The sequence below is a fragment of the Anomaloglossus baeobatrachus genome, chromosome 12 (assembly GCF_048569485.1).
Source record: "Anomaloglossus baeobatrachus isolate aAnoBae1 chromosome 12, aAnoBae1.hap1, whole genome shotgun sequence".
NCBI lineage: Eukaryota > Metazoa > Chordata > Amphibia > Anura > Aromobatidae > Anomaloglossus > Anomaloglossus baeobatrachus.
The window spans coordinates 51236560-51256931 of record NC_134364.1 but is presented as its reverse complement, the minus strand read 5'-3'; the positions used below and the strand labels follow the sequence as shown (position 1 = coordinate 51256931).

At 49.8% G+C, this 20372-nt stretch overlaps 2 protein-coding genes and 1 non-coding gene across 3 annotated transcripts in view; 2 read left to right on the top strand and 1 right to left on the bottom strand.

Moving 5' to 3' along the window:
• Window positions 1–20372, top strand: part of LOC142257722 (synaptosomal-associated protein 23-like) — a 285299-nt gene that overhangs the window by 176288 nt on the left and 88639 nt on the right. The gene's annotated exons all lie outside the window — the stretch shown is intronic.
• On the top strand, window positions 1751–18680 carry LOC142258446 (acyl-coenzyme A thioesterase 1-like). Its single transcript, XM_075331051.1, has 3 exons — window positions 1751–2346; window positions 10599–10801; window positions 17848–18680. The coding sequence occupies exons 1-3, from the start codon at window positions 1812–1814 to the stop codon at window positions 18463–18465; spliced, it is 1356 nt and encodes a 451-aa protein (XP_075187166.1). The 5' UTR covers window positions 1751–1811; the 3' UTR covers window positions 18466–18680.
• On the bottom strand, window positions 4128–4200 carry TRNAK-CUU (transfer RNA lysine (anticodon CUU)). The gene has a single exon. It is a non-coding gene; the product is annotated as a tRNA-Lys (tRNA).

The window sequence follows — 20372 nt, the reverse complement described above, 5'->3', positions numbered from 1 at the left end:
TGTATAATTAGGGGGACTGTGGGACATCATATGCGGGGAATGTATGAGGGGTACTGTGGGACATGATATGCGGGGAAAGTATGAAGGGGAATGTATAATTAGGGGCACTGTGGGACATCATATGCGGGGAATGTATGAGGGGTACTGTGGGACATCATATGCTGGGAATGTATGAGGGGTACTGTGGGACATTATATGCTGGGAATGTATGAGGGGTACTGTGGGACATTATATGCTGGGAATGTATGCGGGGCACTGTGGGACATTATATGCTGGGAATGTATGAGGGGTACTGTGGGACATCATATGCGGGGAATGTATGAGGGGTACTGTGGGACATCATATGCTGGGAATGTATGAGGGGTACTGTGGGACATTATATGCTGGGAATGTATGAGGGGCACTGTGGGACATTATATGCTGGGAATGTATGAGGGGTACTGTGGGACATTATATGCTGGGAATGTATGAGGGGTACTGTGGGACATTATATGCTGGGAATGTATGAGGGGCACTGTGGGACATTATATGCTGGGAATGTATGCGGGGCACTGTGGGACATTATATGCTGGGAATGTATGAGGGGTACTGTGGGACATCATATGCGGGGAATGTATGAGGGGTACTGTGGGACATCATATGCTGGGAATGTATGAGGGGTACTGTGGGACATTATATGCTGGGAATGTATGAGGGGTACTGTGGGACATTATATGCTGGGAATGTATGCGGGGCACTGTGGGACATTATATGCTGGGAATGTATGAGGGGTACTGTGGGACATCATATGCTGGGAATGTATGAGGGGTACTGTGGGACATTATATGCTGGGAATGTATGAGGGGCACTGTGGGACATTATATGCTGGGAATGTATGAGGGGCACTGTGGGACATCATATGCTGGGAATGTATGAGGGGCACTGTGGGACATTATATGCTGGGAATGTATGAGGGGCACTGTGGGACATTATATGCTGGGAATGTATGAGGGGCACTGTGGGACATCATATGCTGGGAATGTATGAGGGGTACTGTGGGACATTATATGCTGGGAATGTATGAGGGGCACTGTGGGACATTATATGCTGGGAATGTATGAGGGGCACTGTGGGACATTATATGCTGGGAATGTATGAGGGGTATTGTGGGACATTATATGCTGGGAATGTATGCGGGGCACTGTGGGACATTATATGCTGGGAATGTATGAGGGGCACTGTGGGACATTATATGCTGGGAATGTATGAGGGGTACTGTGGGACATTATATGCTGGGAATGTATGCGGGGCACTGTGGGACATTATATGCTGGGAATGTATGCGGGGCACTGTGGGACATTATATGCTGGGAATGTATGCGGGGCACTGTGGGACATTATATGCTGGGAATGTATGCGGGGCACTGTGGGACATTATATGCTGGGAATGTATGCGGGGCACTGTGGGACATTATATGCTGGGAATGTATGCGGGGCACTGTGGGACATTATATGCTGGGAATGTATGCGGGGCACTGTGGGACATGATATGCGGGGAAAGTATGAAGGGGAATGTATAATTAGGGGGACTGTGGGGCATCACATGAGGGGAATGTATGAGGGGCACTGTGGGGGTGTGATACTGTATGGGGTCTGTGAACATTCGCTAGGGTCTTCCCCGGGGCACTATTTCTGGGTGGGCACAGTTAGAGGTGCCTTTTCCTCAGGAGATGGCGCTTGTCTGTATTTCCGGCCGTACACACGTGTAGGGCTGCAGTGACCGCCTCCTGCCGTATGTGACATCTGGCCGCGCAGCTCCGGCCTGTCCCCGCCATGCTGCTGTCGGTCTTTGCCCCCGCCGTGTCCCGGCTGCACAGGACTCTGCTCCCCGGTTCCGCCCGCGCCATGTCCGCGGTGTCGCTGCTCGTGTCCCCGGAGCGCTGCCTCTATGACCGGCCTCTGCAGCTCCGGGTCCTCGGGCTGAGCCCCGGGCAGGACGTGACTCTCCGCACCGCTCTGAGCGATGACGGCGGGGAGCTGTTCACCTCCGCGGCTCACTACCGAGCGGACGGCGGCGGGGAGGTGGATGTGAGCCGGAGCCCGGGGCTGGCCGGCGGCAGCTACACCGGGGTGGATCCCGGGGGGCCGCTGTGGTCTGTGCAGCCCCGGACTCCGTACCGCAGGCTGGTGAAGAAGGACGTGCGGAGTCCGCTGCGGCTGCGCTTCTCCCTGCACCCGGGACACGGCGGCGACACCGGGGAGGAGCTGCTGGCGGAGGCCGCTCAGGAGAGGAGCTTCCTGGGGGAAGGAGTGCGGCGGGAGCCGCTGCGGGAGGGCCGGGTGCGGGGCAGCCTCTTCCTGCCGCCCGGTGAGTGACGGGCTCCGCGTTATGGCCTTGGCCACCATTCACACCGCACTTGCTGTGTCACGGCTGTTTATTCTCATCCTCTTGTGGCTGTAGTGTCTGATATTTATACACAAATCATCTATTGGTTTTTCTCTATTTTGTCATTTACCATTGATCAGTTATATTGTATTAGTTTGAAAAGTTCTGCACCTGTCAAATAGCAAATATTGTTTTTCTTAATAGTCCTACAGGAGTTATACCTGCAATCTTGGGTATTTTAATACCGCATTATAGTGTAAAATCACCGCTCTACTGTGACAGTGTGCTAATATGGCAACTGTCAGGTCACCATAAACCCCACCCAGCTGCTGTACTTGTGCCATCACCCCATGTTATCACCCCTTATACGCAGCTGCTGCAATTGAAAGTGTCATCTAAGGGGTTAATCTGCGGTGATCGGAGCTGTCAGGCTCTGCTCTCTGTGTACTGAGCGCCCGGCCTTATATGTGTCCCCCAATAAGGTGCGAGGGGTCTTGGTGTTACCGGGTGCTGGCACCGTCCCTGATTTCCATCACCCAGGACCCCGGCTTGTGCTCAGTTAATCGTCTTGGGCGCCATTCACACTTGTGTTTTCTATCCAGCCTCTTTCTGTGGCTCAGACTGAATCCAATCTACAGCGAGCGGCACCGTGCACTAGTAAAATGTATCTTCTCATCATTAAAATGTTTTTTTATTTCTCTAGATGGTGTCCCCCATGTTTTTTTTTCTACCTTCTTATTGCATAAATATATAATTTCTTTACATCCCTTTCTCTTTATCTGAGAGGAGGATGAGCGGAGAGTGCGGGTGCGGATACTTCTTACAGGGGTCTCCATTGTGTCTCTTCTTTCATGTACATATAATGTCTATATTCTCTGCCTTCATTTCCTCTGATAATAAGTTACATTTTAGTTGTACATAGTCTCCCTCATTGTCTGGTGATTTATATGATGCTGAGACACCCATTAAAAAGATTGTCCATTACTTTTACATTGATGGCCTGTCCTTAGGATAGGTCCGCAGTGTCTGATCGCCTCTGCACCCCCTACTGATCAGTTGCTCGTGGCAGCAGCGGGAAAGGCTCAGATTTGGAGCCGCCCTGTCTTCTGATAGCGGCCGCGGCCAAGTACTGCACATCCACCTTCTATTGATTTGAATATACAGTATCCAGTGCTGGCCGCTATCAGAAGACGGGGCAGCTCCGGTACTGAGCATTTCCTGCTTCTCGTACTGAGAACAGCAGATCAGTGGGGGTGTCAGGTGTCGGACCCCGGCCGATCATGTTAGGGATGCGATTATGAGTATCTAAGTATATAAGAATTATATGGAGATATCCATAAAGAACAAGACTTAAGATGCTGTTTCAGACTGTGTACCCCACCTAGTTCTGTATTTGGACATCAAACTCAGACAGTCTGGGCTATTCTTGTGACCAGTGAATAATGCTGACATTGCTTAATATAAATGAGGAACCAAGCACATTACAGTAAATTGTATATCACAGAATAAGCTGTTCTACTTTATCCAATAGGAGACGTGTTACGTATTCTTGGCATCTAGCCAATAAGATTATATATATCCGTACAACTTCCGTATTAAAATCAGTCTTGCTTTCTATTCATATCCGAGTACGTCTCTCTGGTGTGTGTGAAAGATAGTGGTTATGCATGCTACCACGAGTGACTCATAATTTGGACTGCAGACAGTTTAAGAGGGATGCATGATTAGATTGCATCAACCTAAATTACGGCCTTATCATTTGGCGCCCAACGTGGGGCCCGAACCCACGACCCTGAGATTAAGAGTCTCATGCTCTACCGACTGAGCTAGCCGGGCTCCCGGAGACCATAGAAAGTGGCTAGTGCCCTGCTTTCACTGCCAGCCAAAGAGATATGGCAGGCCTTAGCCACAGAACTGACTCTACACTCCCCATACCAGCCACAGAATAGAGGGAAGGTTGGGAGGATGGGGCAGTGTAGAAGGCAAGGGCATGAGAGTCTTCCCCTTGAATTGTTCAGTGTCAGACACACCCCAGCAGGGACCACTAGGTTGAGACTCTATGAAATCCTGTTTAGAAGTCGCCTCAGATACTTCAACTAAGCTTGTTGTTTGTTTAAACATTTGCCTAATACACGTTTTTGAGTTTTCTCCTCCAGATCCAACCAGATCTAGATTTTTCTCTCTTTTCTTTTTCTCTCTCCTCTTTTCTCTCTCTCTCTCTTTCTTCCTCTCTTTCCTCAAATCTTTCTCTCTCTTCCTCTCTTCTCAATCTTTCTCTCTCTTTCTCTCTCTTCTCTCACTCTTTTTCTTTCGGACGAAGATCCATGCATTCCACTACAAAGAGATGTCGGACCTGCCTGAGACCAGGAGATAGCTGTCTTCCCTCTTCTACCCGATACTTTGTGCCAGGACGATGATATCTAAGCATGTGGACCAGAAGACGACTGTGCATCCCACCTTTGATGATGTCCCACCATCAGCGCCTGAGGACTGAGGAGCATGAGACTCTGAGTGAACCCAACCCTGATAAATATTAGCCCATTAAAGGACTATTGCCACGTTCCCCCTTCCTGAATAACGTGTGCCAGCGGAATATAGCCATGAGGACAGTCTAGAGAACACGGTCAGGATCTGGCTTCCTATGCATAGTCTGTTGGGTGGGGAGATTCATCCACAAGGGATGGGTTATCTCGTATGTGAGTGAGGTAACCATCGGCATTAGGACAGATCAATAGACCTGGAAAAGCAAGGAAAGACTTTTTGGCTATCTCCAAAGGGGGGACTGTTAGGGATGCGATTATGAGTATATAAGAATTATATGGAGATATCCATAAAGAACAAGACTTAAGATGCTGTTTCAGACTGTGTACCCCACCTAGTTCTGTATTTGGACATCAAACTCAGACAGTCTGGGCTATTCTTGTGACCAGTGAATCATGCTGACATTGCTTAATATAAATGAGGAACCAAGCACATTACAGTAAATTGTATATCACAGAATAAGCTGTTCTACTTTATCCAATAGGAGACGTGTTACGTATTCTTGGCATCTAGCCAATAAGATTATATATATCCGTACAACTTCCGTATTAAAATCAGTCTTGCTTTCTATTCATATCCGAGTACGTCTCTCTGGTGTGTGTGAAAGATAGTGGTTATGCATGCTACCACGAGTGACTCATAATTTGGACTGCAGACAGTTTAAGAGGGATGCATGATTAGATTGCATCAACCTAAATTACGGCCTTATCAATCACACACTGATAACCTATCCTAAGGACAGACCACCAATATAAAAGTAGTGGACAACCTCTTAACTATATTATAGCGTACAGCTTGGTATTTTTGGCCATACACTGGATTCAATTAGGACCGTGAAGAAGGCAGGTGCCACCGCCAAAACATGTAGTCCCATCTGCGTTTTTTGCTGGCTCATACAAATTGTTCCTGTACCTACTGGGCCTCTGTATTTCTAATGTAATTTGGTAATAAAATTTTGGATTATTTTATCAGCATCCTGCTTCCACCTAGTCATTGCTGCATCAATGCATCATTTATTTATATATATATATATATATATATATATATATATATATATATAATTGCCTTATTCTGTCTGTCTGTCTGTCTGTCTGTCATGCTCCGAAATTGTGTCCTTACGGTGACACAAAGCTGATTGGCCGCTGGGCTCGCCATGGCCCCGCCCCCCCACACGGATTGGCCTCTCGCCCCGGCTCTCTGCAGGCCCCGCCCCCCTCACGCAATCCACGCTCGCTCTGGCCCAACTGACACGGAGCCCCGATTCCCAGGTGAGTACACACACACATCAGATCACACTCACACTCACTCTCACACACACCTCACACATCACAACATGCTGGGATATCGCTTGCTTCTACACCGGCTCCGTCAGGATCCCGGCAGCGCCACACATAACCTTGCGATGCTGGGATCTTCACGGAGGCCGTGAAAGCTGGTAACCATTATACACATCGGGTAACTAAGGTCCCTTAGTTACCCGATGTGTATCATAGTTACCAGTGTACACCGGCTCACACTCACTCTCATACACACCTCACACACACATCACATCGCATCCACACATCAAGGTCCTGCAGCGCCGGAAAATACAGACACATAACAGCACACACACACACACATACACACACACATCAGATCACACTCACACACACCTCACACATCACATCGCATCCACATACTCACAACATCCTGGGATATCGCTTGCTTCTCGGCCTCGATACTGTGCTGTTGTGATCTTCCAGGACCTGCCGGAGGATCACATGGCCAGAAGCATGTGATATCCCCGGATGTTGTGAGTATAAGCGCGTATGTGCGATATCGTCAGTGTCTGTGTGTGTGAGTGGATGCGATCGGGTGTGTGTGAGTGGATGCGATCGGGTGTGTGTGAGTGGATGCGATCGGGTGTGTGAGTGTCGGCAGAGGAGCACGGCGTGCTGGAGGAGGCTGGGAGCAGAGAGGCTGATCATGGGGAAGGCTGGGAGGAGAGAGGCTGATGCTGGGGGAGGCTGGGACGAGGGAGGCTGATGCTGGTGGAGGCTGATGCTTGGGGAGGCTGATGCTGGGGGAGGCTGGAAGGAGAGAGGCTAATGCTGGTGGAGGCTGATGCTTGGGGAGGCTGATGCTGGGGAAGACTGGGAGAGGAAGGCTGATGCTGAGGGAGGCTGGGAGGAAGGAGGCTGGGAGGAGAGAGGCTGATCCTGAGGAAGGCTGGGAACGGGAGGCTGATGCTGAGGGAGGCTGGGAGGGGAAAGCTGATGCTGGAGAAGGCTGGGAGGACGGAGGCTGGGAGGAGAGAGGCTGATCCTGGGGAAGGCTGGGAACGGGAGGCTGATGCTGGGGAAGGCTGATGCTGAGGGAGGCTGGGAGGGGAAAGCTAATGCTGGGGAAGGCTGGGAGGACGGAGGCTGGGAGGAGAGAGGCTGATCCTGGGGAAGGCTGGGAGAGGGAGGCTGATGCTGGAGGAGGCTGGAAGGAGAGAGGCTGATGCTGGCGGAGGCTGATGCTGGGGAGGCTGGGAGAGGGAGGCTGATGCTGAGGGAGGCTGGGAGGAGGGAGGCTGGGAGAGGTAGGCTGAGAGAAGAGAGGCTGATGCACACACACACACACACGCGCACTGCACAACACACCACACACACACACACACACTGGGAACCACAAACAACTGCCCTACACAGACACCCACACACACAGACAACGCTGCACACACACAACACCCAACACACAAACACCGCGGCACACACAAATATACGCACATACCGCACAACACACACATTACACAAAACATACCTCCCCCCAAAACACACCACACACACACAAACCGCGCAACACACACACAACGCTACAGACACACAGCGCTCCACAAACAACGCAACACACGCAACACACATACAACACCGCTCTCACCCCCCGTCACACCCAGACAACACCCAGAACATGTACAGCGCCCTACACAAACACTTGGTAACTACAGACAACAACATCTCTCTCTATATATATATATATATATATATATATATATAGAACAACAATCATACATGAACTACACAATACGTAAATTCTAGAATACCCGATGCGTAGAATCGGGCCACCTTCTAGTATATATATATATATATATATATATATATTATACATACACACAGTATGTATGTATATATGTGTGTATGTATATACACACATATACATACTATGTGTGTGTGTGTGTGTATATATATATATAATATATATAATTACACACAGCATATATACTGTGATTGTATGTATGTATATATACAGTTAGGTCCAGAAATATTTGGACAGTGACACAATTTTCGCGAGTTGGGCTCTGCATGCCACTACATTGGATTTGAAATGAAACCTCTACAACAGAATTCAAGTGCAGATTGTAACGTTTAATTTGAAGGTTTGAACAAAAATATCTGATAGAAATTGTAGGAATTGTACACATTTCTTTACAAACACTCCACATTTTAGGAGGTCAAAAGTAATTGGACAAATAAACCAAACCCAAAAAAAAAATTTTTATTTTCAATATTTTGTTGCGAATCCTTTGGAGGCAATCACTGCCTTGAGTCTGGAACCCATGGACATCACCAAACGCTGGGTTTCCTCCTTCTTAATGCTTTGCCAGGCCTTTACAGCCGCAGCCTTCAGGTCTTGCTTGTTTGTGGGTCTTTCCATCTTAAGTCTGGATTTGAGCAAGTGAAATGCATGCTCAATTGGGTTAAGATCTGGTGATTGACTTGGCCATTGCAGAATGTTCCACTTTTTTGCACTCATGAACTCCTGGGTAGCTTTGGCTGTATGCTTGGGGTCATTGTCCATCTGTACTATGAAGCGCCGTCCGATCAACTTTACGGCATTTGGCTGAATCTGGGCTGAAAGTATATCCCGGTACACTTCAGAATTCATCCGGCTACTCTTGTCTGCTGTTATGTCATCAATAAACACAAGTGACCCAGTGCCATTGAAAGCCATGCATGCCCATGCCATCACGTTGCCTCCACCATGTTTTACAGAGGATGTGGTGTGCCTTGGATCATGTGCCGTTCCCTTTCTTCTCCAAACTTTTTTCTTCCCAACATTCTGGTACAGGTTGATCTTGGTCTCATCTGTCCATAGAATACTTTTCCAGAACTGAGCTGGCTTCATGAGGTGTTTTTCAGCAAATTTAACTCTGGCCTGTCTATTTTTGGAATTGATGAATGGTTTGCATCTAGATGTGAACCCTTTGTATTTACTTTCATGGAGTCTTCTCTTTACTGTTAACTTAGAGACAGATACACCTACTTCACTGAGAGTGTTCTGGACTTCAGTTGATGTTGTGAACGGGTTCTTCTTCACCAAAGAAAGTATGCGGCGATCATCCACCACTGTTGTCATCCGTGGACGCCCAGGCCTTTTTGAGTTCCCAAGCTCACCAGTCAATTCCTTTTTTTCTCAGAATGTACCCGACTGTTGATTTTGCTACTCCAAGCATGTCTGCTATCTCTCTGATGGATTTTTTCTTTTTTTTCAGCCTCAGGATGTTGTTCTTCACCTCAATTGAGAGTTCCTTAGACCGCATGTTGTCTGGTCACAGCAACAGCTTCCAAATGCAAAACCACACACCTGTAATCAACCCCAGACCTTTTAAGTACTTCATTGATTACAGGTTAAAGAGGGAGATGCCTTCAGAGTTAATTGCAGCCCTTAGAGTCCCTTGTCCAATTACTTTTGGTCCCTTGAAAAAGAGGAGACTATGCATTACAGAGCTATGATTCCTAAACCCTTTCTCCGATTTGGATGTGAAAACTCTCATATTGCAGCTGGGAGTGTGCACTTTCAGCCCATATAATATATAGAATTGTATTTCTGAACATGTTTTTCTAAACAGCTAAAATAACAAAACTTGTGTCACTGTCCAAATATTTCTGGACCTAACTGTATATATATATATGTATGTATGTATTAGACACTGTGTAGAATAACCTACTCAACATACAATATTATCCAATTAAAAAAATAAGGTGTTAGGTTAATAAGGTCGTCCATCCTTTTCTTTTTCAGTTTTGGTTACAGGAAATCACCTCTTGAGAAAGGAAGAGGACTTGAACTCTGGTTCTACCTAGTGGAAGTAGCAACCCCAAAAGTCATTATCAACCCTTTAATGACTTACGATAAAAGCCAAACTAGAATCTCAATTAGCAGACACATGTTTGAGGGTTCTGGGCCTCCTCAGTGCAAAGCAAGATCTGATTTGGCTTTAAGAGGCCTCAGACTGCAGTGTAAGGTTAACATCTGTCCTGGTAGAGAGTGAAATGCTGGTGTAAGGACATTTATCAGCCATACTATGTCAGGTATTTCACATTGCACAAGGTAAGTCCTTACCCCCCCCCCGCCCCCCGCCCTAGACCCCAGTCAGCGTCCTCTCATAGGGCCAAATTGTATTTCTTGCTTTGCACTGAGGAGGCGTAACACCACCGAAACACGTCAGACACTTAGGACCCTCAGACGTTTTTCTACTTGGGTGTGCATTACATGGCATCCATTAAAATTAATAATGGGTTCTATAGGGTCTTCTGGGTGCCAAACGGAGACCCCCCATCTGTGATGTAGGGTTGTAAAATGCCAATCCTTTCATATCACTTAGTAGCTTTGCTAAATGGACCAGTGTCTGAGATCTGACTTGTCACCTCTGTATGTTATATTTGCAGGTCCTGGGCCATTTCCAGGAGTTATAGAAGTTCCGGGGGCTGGTGGAGGCCTCCTGGAATACAAGGCGAGCTTGCTGGCGAGTAGAGGTTTTGCCACTCTGGCGTTGGCTTACTACAACTATGAAGATCTACCTAAAGATATGAAGGCGCTTCAGCTGGAATACTTCGAGGAAGCGGTAAACTACATGCTGCAGCATCCCCAGGTGGGCAGTGTTATCTCAGCCGGATCTTGTACCTGGGACTGAAATAAGGGGTTAAATTGTTTAAACAAATGTATTCAATGGTGTGGATCCCATGAGATATGAGATCATTGAGGTTGAGTGTCCATACCAGTTTCTGACATGATGAAAGCACAAAGCCCAGTGATAGATACCAAAGCTGTCTCGACATATTTCCTATTGTTTGGGTATTTGTAGATAAACCCCCAGTCAAATAATAAAAATTAAAATACTCCTGTAGGATTCAGTACAAAAGAATTATGAATAAATATACTAAAAAAAAAACTATAAAAACCATGTGCACTTTTTTTTCTCTCTCCAAGAAGTATAGTTTACTAATAGTCGTAGTAAGGGCTAGGGGGCTGGAAAAGGAAGAAAAATGGGGGTGAGAGCAAAACAATTGGGAATAGGGAATAACTAAAAAGAAAATGATGTGGAGTCCCTCCTCCCCCTTCATTTTTAATAACCAGCGCAGGTAAAACTGACAGTTGGGGGCTGGTATTATCAGGCTGTGAAGGGCCATGGTTATTTGGTCCCTTCTCAGCCTAAAAATAGCAGCCCGCAGCCACCCCAGAACTGTCACATCCATTGGAAGCGCCAATTCTGGCTTTCTTTGTCGCTCCATTGGGAGACCCAGACAATTGGGTGTATAGGCTATGCCTCCGGAGGCCGCACAAAGTATTACACTTAAAAGTGTTAAGCCCCTCCCCTTCTGCCTATACACCCCCCGTGCTCCCACGGGCTCCTCAGTTTTTTGCTTTGTGCGAAGGAGGTCAGACATGCACGCACAGCTCCAGAGAGTGGTCAGCAGCAGCTGCTGACCATGTCGGATGGAAGAAAAGTGGGCCCATATAGAGCCCCCAGCATGCTCCCTTCTCACCCCACTCTTGTCGGCGGTGTTGTAAGGTTGAGGTATCCATTGCGGGTACGGAGGCTGGAGCCCACATGCTGTTTTCCTTCCCCATCCCCCTCAGGGCTCTGGTGGAAGTGGGATCCTATCGGTCTCCAGGCACTGAGACCGTGCTTCATCCACAACTCCTGTGGAGCCTGCTGGATAGGAGCCGGGTATCGTTCAGGGACATGGCCCTGCTACTTGGAGGTACTCTGTATCCCGGTGGGGACCGCGCACAGCAACACTCCAGCTTTGCTGGGTGTGCTAGTGCACCGGGGACCGCGGCGCTGACCGGGTTAATATGTGCCATTACACACTCAGCGTTGCTGAGTGTGTTTATGTATAGGGACTGCCGCACTGACCGCCACTGCCATGGAAACACTGCGGCGCGGCTGGGACTTGTAGTGCGCCGGGGACTTCCACGCGGCCGCGCTTTTGCGGCGGCCGCGTTTATTACTAGAGTCCCCGGCTTTTTGCGGCCTAGTTTCCTTTCCTCCCACCCCCAGCCCTGACAGGCAGGGGAAGGGCGGGACGCTGCACAGAACGAGCAGCACTGAGGGCTGGAGCATGCTTTGCATACTCCACCCCCCTCACTGTGCACAGTGCGGGCACCAGTTCCCGCACTTTCTGGGTCACGCCCACGGCTCCCTCCTCTCCTCAGGACGCCGGCAGCCATTCCTGTCAGCTCCTCGGACGCTGCAGAGGGGGACAAAGTCTGGGAGACCCAGGCAGGGACTCTGGTGGCCTCACAACCGCTTTAAGCGGGTGGTAAGCAGCACCTGTGGTGCTAGCCCCATTGTGCAGTAGTGTAACATTATATGTTTATTTTACACTGTATGGTGCACAGTTGATTTCTGGCTATATACCCTATTGTGTTGCTCAGGGAAGATAATAGCATGGCGCCCACGAAAGGCAGGGGTGCCAAAACACAGGCTTATTATGTTGCCTGCGCCGCATGTACGACCCCGCTACCGGCAGGTTCCACTGACCCTCATTGTGTGCACTGTTCGGCCCCTGTGGCACTTGCTCAGCCAGAGCCTCTGCTAGGGGGGGCCCAGGGGGAGCCACCTGCTAACACTGTTCAGGTGACGGGGACGGAGTTTGCAAAACTCTCTGAGACTATGGCTAAGATACTAGAAGCCTTGCAGTCCAGGCCGGTATCTCAGCACAGGGACTCTGTTGAATCATTGTTCCCTGACCCCCCTCAGCTGGACCAACAATGTCCTCCCGGGGTATCTCATGGATCCCAGGCTGAGGGTTCTGACACAGACCCCAGCCCCAGACCGACTAAGCGAGCTCGCTTAGATTTTCCCTCGACATCATCATATTGTGCAGGGTCTCAGAGGGGGGAATCTCTGGTTGATGATGCGGAGACAGCTGATCAGGATTCTGATCCTGAGGCCGCTCTCAATCTTGATACTCCGGACGGGGACGCCATAGTGAACGACCTTATTGCGTCCATCAATCGTATGTTGGATATTGCTCCTCCGGTGGAGGAGTCAGCTTCTCAGCAGGAGAAATTCCGTTTCAGGTTTCCCAAGCGTACACAGAGTATGTTTCTGGACCACTCTGATTTCAGAGAGGCAGTCCAGAATCACCATGCTTGTCCAGATAAGCGTTTTTCTAAGCGCCTTAAGGATACACGTTATCCCTTTCCCCCTGACGTGGTCAAAAGTTGGGCTCAGTGTCCCAAAGTGGATCCTCCAATCTCCAGACTGGCGGCTAGATCCATACTTGCAGTGGAAGATGGGGCTTCACTCAAAGATGCCACTGACAGGCAGATGGAGCTCTGGTTGAAATCCATCTATGAAGCTATCGGCGCTTCTTTTGCCCCAGCATTCGCAGCCGTATGGGCGCTACAAGCTATCTCAGCAGGTCAAGCGCAAATTGACGCAGCCACACGCACGTCCGCGCCACAGGTGGCGTCCATAACCACTCAGACGTCGGCATTTGCGTCTTACGCTATTAATGCTGTCCTGGACTCTGCGAGCCGTACGGCGGTTGCAGCCGCCAATTCGGTGGTACTCCGCAGGGCTTTGTGGCTACGGGAATGGAAGGCAGATTCTGTTTCCAAAAAGCGCTTAACCAGTTTGCCAATTTCTGGCGACCGATTGTTTGGCGAGCGTTTGGATGAAATCATCAAACAATCCAAGGGAAAGGATACATCCTTACCCCAGCCCAAACCGAACATACCCCAACAGAGGAAGGGGCAGTCGAGGTTTCGGTCCTTTCGGGGCGCGGGCAGGTCCCAATTCTCCTCGTCCAAAAGGCCTCAGAAAGATCAAAGGAACTCTGATGCATGGCGGTCTAAGTCACGTCCTAAAAAGACCACCGGAGGTGCCGCTACCAAAGCGGCTTCCTCATGACTTTCGGCCTCCTCACTCCGCATCCTCGGTCGGTGGCAGGCTCTCCCGCTTTTGCGACACCTGGCTGCCACGGGTAAAAGACCGTTGGGTGAGAGACATTCTGTCTCACGGTTACAAGATAGAGTTCACCTCTCGTCCCCCGACTCGATTCTTCAGGTCATCCCCGCCTCCCGAGCGAGCCGAGGCTCTTCTGCAGGCGCTGGGCACTCTGAAGGCAGAAGGAGTGGTGGTCCCTGTTCCTCTTCAGCAACAGGGCCACGGTTTTTACTCCAACTTGTTTGTGGTCCCAAAGAAGGACGGGTCTTTCCGACCTGTCCTGGACCTGAAACTTCTCAACAAACACGTAAAGACCAGGCGGTTCCGGATGGAATCCCTCCGCTCCGTCATCGCCTCAATGTCCCAAGGAGATTTCCTTGCATCGATCGATATCAAAGATGCTTATCTCCACGTACCGATTGCTCCAGAGCACCAGCGCTTCTTGCGCTTCGCCATAGAAAACGAACACCTGCAGTTCGTGGCACTGCCGTTCGGCCTGGCAACAGCCCCACGGGTTTTCACCAAGGTTATGGCTACTGTAGTAGCGGTCCTCCACTCTCAGGGTCACTCGGTGATCCCGTACTTGGACGATCTGTTGATCAAGGCACCCTCTCTAGAGGCATGCCAACACAGGCTCGACGCTACCCTGGAGACTCTCCAGAGTTTCGGGTGGATCATCAATTTTCCAAAGTCAAATCTGACACCGGCCCAATCGCTGACATACCTTGGCATGGAGTTTCATACCCTCTCAGCGATAGTGAAGCTTCCGCTGATCAAGCAGCGGTCACTACAGACAGGGGTGCAATCTCTCCTTCAAGGTCAGTCACACACCTTGAGGCGCCTCATGCACTTCCTGGGGAAGATGGTGGCAGCAATGGAGGCAGTTCCTTTCGCGCAGTTTCACCTGCGTCCTCTTCAATGGGACATCCTACGCAAATGGGACAGGAAGCCGACGTCCCTCGACAGGAACGTCTCCCTCTCTCAGGCGACCAAAGCTTCCCTTCGGTGGTGGCTTCTTCCCACTTCATTATCGAAGGGGAAATCCTTCCTACCCCCATCCTGGGAGGTGGTCACGACGGACGCGAGTCTGTCAGGGTGGGGAGCGGTTTTTCTCCACCACAGGGCTCAGGGTACGTGGACCCAGCAAGAGTCCTCGCTTCAGATCAATGTTCTGGAAATACGGGCAGTGTATCTTGCCCTGAAAGCGTTCCAGCAGTGGCTGGAAGGCAAGCAGATCCGAATTCAGTCGGACAATTCCACAGCGGTGGCATACATCAACCACCAAGGCGGCACACGCAGTCGGCAAGCCTTCCAGGAAGTCCGGCGGATTTTGATGTGGGTGGAAGCCACGGCCTCCACCATCTCTGCAGTTCACATCCCAGGCGTGGAAAACTGGGAAGCAGATTATCTCAGTCGCCAGGGCATGGACGCAGGGGAATGGTCCCTTCACCCGGACGTGTTTCAGGAGATCTGTTGCCGCTGGGGGGTGCCGGACGTCGACCTCATGGCGTCCCGGCACAACAACAAGGTACCGACGTTCATGGCACGGTCTCAAGATCCCAGAGCTCTGGCGGCAGACGCCTTAGTTCAGGATAGGTCGCAGTTTCAGCTCCCTTATGTGTTTCCTCCGTTGGCACTGTTGCCCAGAGTGTTACGCAAGATCAGGGCCGACTGCCGCCGCGTCATCCTCGTCGCTCCAGACTTGCCGAGGCGGTCGTGGTACCCGGATCTGTGGCATCTCACGGTCGGCCAACCGTGGGCACTACCAGACCGACCAGACTTGCTATCTCAAGGGCCGTTTTTCCATCTGAATTCTGCGGCCCTCAACCTGACTGTGTGGCCATTGAGTCCTGGATCCTAGCGTCTTCAGGGTTATCTCAAGACGTCATTGCCACTATGAGACAGGCTAGGAAACCAACGTCCGCCAAGATCTACCACAGGACGTGGAAAATTTCCCTGTCGTGGTGCTCTGCTCAGGGTTTTTCTCCCTGGCCTTTTGCCTTGCCCACTTTTCTGTCCTTCCTTCAATCTGGACTGGAAAAGGGTTTGTCGCTCGGCTCCCTTAAGGGACAAGTCTCAGCGCTCTCTGTGTTTTTCCAGAAGCGCCTAGCCAGACTTCCACAGGTACGCACGTTCCTGCAGGGGGTTTGTCACATCGTTCCTCCTTACAAGCGGCCGTTAGAACCCTGGGATCTGAACAGGGTACTGATGGTTCTTCAGAAACCACCATTCGAGCCAATGAGAGATATTTCTCTCTCACGCCTTTCGCAGAAAGTGGTTTTTCTAGTAGCAGTCACTTCACTTCGGAGAGTGTCTGAGCTAGCAGCGCTGTCATGCAAAGCCCCTTTCTTGGTGTTTCACCAGGACAAGGTGGTTCTGCGTCCGGTTCCGGAATTTCTCCCTAAGGTGGTATCCCCCTTTCATCTCAATCAGGATATCTCCTTACCTTCTTTTTGTCCTCATCCAGTTCACCAATGTGAAAAGGATTTGCACTTGTTGGATCTGGTGAGAGCACTCAGACTCTACATTTCTCGTACGGCGCCCCTGCGCCGCTCGGATGCACTCTTTGTCCTTGTCGCTGGCCAGCGTAAAGGGTCACAGGCTTCCAAATCAACCCTGGCTCGGTGGATCAAGGAGCCAATTCTCGAAGCTTACCGTTCGGCTGGGCTTCCGGTTCCCTCGGGGCTGAAGGCCCATTCTACCAGAGCCGTGGGCGCGTCCTGGGCTTTGAGGCACCAGGCTACGGCTCAGCAGGTGTGTCAGGCGGCTACCTGGTCGAGCCTGCACACTTTCACGAAACACTATCAGGTGCATACCTATGCTTCGGCGGATGCCAGCCTAGGTAGACGAGTCCTTCAGGCGGCGGTTGCCCACCTGTAGGAAGAGGCCGTTTTACGGCTCTCTTACGAGGTATTATTTTACCCACCCAGGGACTGCTTTTGGACGTCCCAATTGTCTGGGTCTCCCAATGGAGCGACAAAGAAGAAGGGAATTTTGTTTACTTACCGTAAATTCCTTTTCTTCTAGCTCCAATTGGGAGACCCAGCACCCGCCCCTGTTTTTTTGTGTACACATGTTGTTCATGTTGAATGGTTTCAGTTCTCCGATATTCCTTCGGATTGAAGTTACTTTAAACCAGTTTATAATTCTTTTTCCTCCTTCTTGCTTTTGCACCAAAACTGAGGAGCCCGTGGGAGCACGGGGGGTGTATAGGCAGAAGGGGAGGGGCTTAACACTTTTAAGTGTAATACTTTGTGCGGCCTCCGGAGGCATAGCCTATACACCCAATTGTCTGGGTCTCCCAATTGGAGCTAGAAGAAAAGGAATTTACGGTAAGTAAACAAAATTCCCTTCTTTTGCCTCACTCTTGTTGGTTGCGCTGGTGCTGTGGCATTCTGGGTAATACTTGTGGGGCTGATGTCAGCTGCGTAGTGTCAGCTGGCATCAAGCCCAGGGGTTAGTAATGGAGAGGCATCTATCAGACAACCCCATTACTAAGCCTGCAAGGTTACAGTTGTGCTGTGATATAGCCTATCAAAAAACTTTATTAGTATATGGACAGCACCCGAACATTGCCTTTTTTTTTTTTTTTTTTTGGAAAGTCCATATTCAAGTTCAAGACCCGGACACCATGGGTCCAAGACGAATCCCGGACTCTACAGTTCAGATTCGCTCATTCCTAGTCATATTTACAGAATACAGACAGATCCACTGACTGTTTCCTCTCTTTCTTCCAGGTGAAGGGTCCAGGGATCGGTCTCCTTGGCCATTCTAAAGGTGGAGACTTGGTGTTTTCTATGTCTGCTTTTCTTAAAGGGATAACGGCCACAGTTGTCGTAAATGGCTCAGTGGCTAACATCGGAGCGGTCCTTAGTTATAAGGACAATACGTTGCTTCCTATTGGCATTGACACTAAAAAGGTAAAATACCCAAAGCCAGGAATAGCCGATATCCATGACCTTTTATATAACCCCCTGGAAGAATCTCACCGGAAGAGTCTTATTCCTGTGGGAAAAGCTGATTGCAAGTTTCTGCTGATTGTCGGAGAAGATGATCGAAATTGGAACAGCACCTTCCATGCCCAAGCGGCTTGTCAGCTTCTAGTGGACGAAGGGAAAGAAAAGCCAGAAATTGTGTATTATCCCAAAACTGGCCATTACATCGAGCCGCCGTATATCCCCTTATGTGAAGCGTCTATGCACCGGCTTGTTGGTCTTCCCGTGATTTGGGGAGGAAAACCAAAGGAGCACGCCATGGCACAAGTGGACTCCTGGCAGAGAATTCAGGCTTTCTTCCATGAACATCTGAACAAAACTGAAGTAAAAAGTAAAGTATATGAGCGAGTTGTGGAATAGACTCCGGAACCTCCGCGGGGGGCTCTGTGCCTTTAGTGTTAAATTATCACAATGAATATTATTTAAGTATGCAATGTGCCGAACAAATGTAATGACAACACAGTGACCTCACTACAGCCTAAACTCTGTACGACTAATGATATTGTTTTATTTTTATATTATTTTTCACATAAAAAGTTAGAATGTATATCAGATTCTATAATGTATTAAAAAGCTGAAGATTCAGTAATGTTGTCGTCATTCTTGACAGAATTGGAGCCAGAAATATCTGACTTGTGTCTGCTATGACATCTGAGAGACAACCTTGGGGTTTCTGCCTCAAATTTGCACTTTAAGATGCTGAAGGTTCACATTGGGATTAGGTCAGTATCCGTATATCGGTACCATACACTGAAAAGGTTTCAATTTCTGACATACCCTATTGTTTCGTTTTATAAGACGTACCCCAAATTTAGAGATAAAGGTAAAAAAAAAATGAGGTCCATTTTATAATCCAGTGGTGTCTTACCGTGGGGTGGGATGGCAGCGGGGTTGCGGGAGGCAGGGGCGGTATAAGAGTGCGGCAATGCTATCAGGTGGTGCAGAGGGGGGCCCAGATACGCACTACGGGCGGCAGCACTGCATGATGCTGGGGCAGACAGCGCTGTACACTGTTGGTACTCGCTTGGGGTTACTGAGACACTACCATTCGGAATATGTTGGCGGTGAGAGCTTCAAAGAAATGGCGGCCGCAGTCGGTGCATGCGCAGATGAAAGCTTGATTAGAGAGCACCATCTGCGCACGCGCCTAATCTGGGTGCCATTATTTGAAAGCCCATCCTGCCGACATCTTCAGAATGGCCTGTGCCTTGCCGCCCAGAGCCTCGCAGAGCAGGGCCTCCGCACAAAGCCTTGCAGGGCCGCTAGCCGCCGCACAGAGCCTCACAAAGCAGGGCCGCGGCATAAAGCCTTGCAGGGCCGCTAGCTGCCACACAGAGCCTCGCAGAGCAGGGCCGCCACACAGAGCCTCGCAGAGCAGGGCCTCCGCACAAAGCCTTGCAGGGCCGCTAGCCGCCGCATAGAGCCTCGCAGAGCAGGGCCGCCGCATAAAGCCTTGCAGGGCCGCTAGCCGCCGCGCAGAGCCTCGCAGAGCAGGGCCGCCGCACAGAGCCTCGCAGAGCAGGGCCTCCGCACAAAGCCTTGCAGGGCCGCTAGCCGCCGCACAGAGCCTCGCAGAGCAGGGCCGCCGCACAGAGCCTCGCAGAGCAGGGCCGCCGCCCAAAGCCTCGCAGGGCTGCCCGCCGCCACCCAAAGCCTCGCAGGGCCGCCGCCCAAAGCCTCGCAGAGCAGGGCCGCCGCACAGAGCCTCGCAGAGCAGGATCACATGCTGCCTACCCCTCTTCACCACTTCCCGTTAAACTGCGTTAGGATTTTAAGATGCGCCCCTCATTTAACTCCCACATTTTTGGGAGGAAAAGTGTGTCTTATAATCCGAAAAATACTATACTTATTTTGAAAGCATGCAGAGACTTTTTTTCATCTGAAAGTCCAAGCTTCAGCTTCCTATCAGGAAATCGTAGGAAAAAATGTTCAGGTTAAACTGTCAAGGAAGAATTTAGGTAAGACTGCTAATGGAGTCTTTGTTCAGGGCACCAGAGGCACAGGGCCAAATTGGGTATCTGCACAGATATAATAAATGACTCAGAAAACAAAGACCACAGAAACTGTGTTCACTTTGAGCCAGTATATACGACTGACTCGTGTATTGAATAGATCAATCAGATCTTAGTATTACATTTCATCCTTCAAACATTTACAAAGTATCAATTTGTCTTTTCTCACACATCGAAGCCGTATAGGGAGGTTTGGGGAGTTTTTTAGGGAGGTGCGTAGAGACATAGAAACACACATTTCATCCCACAGATAAT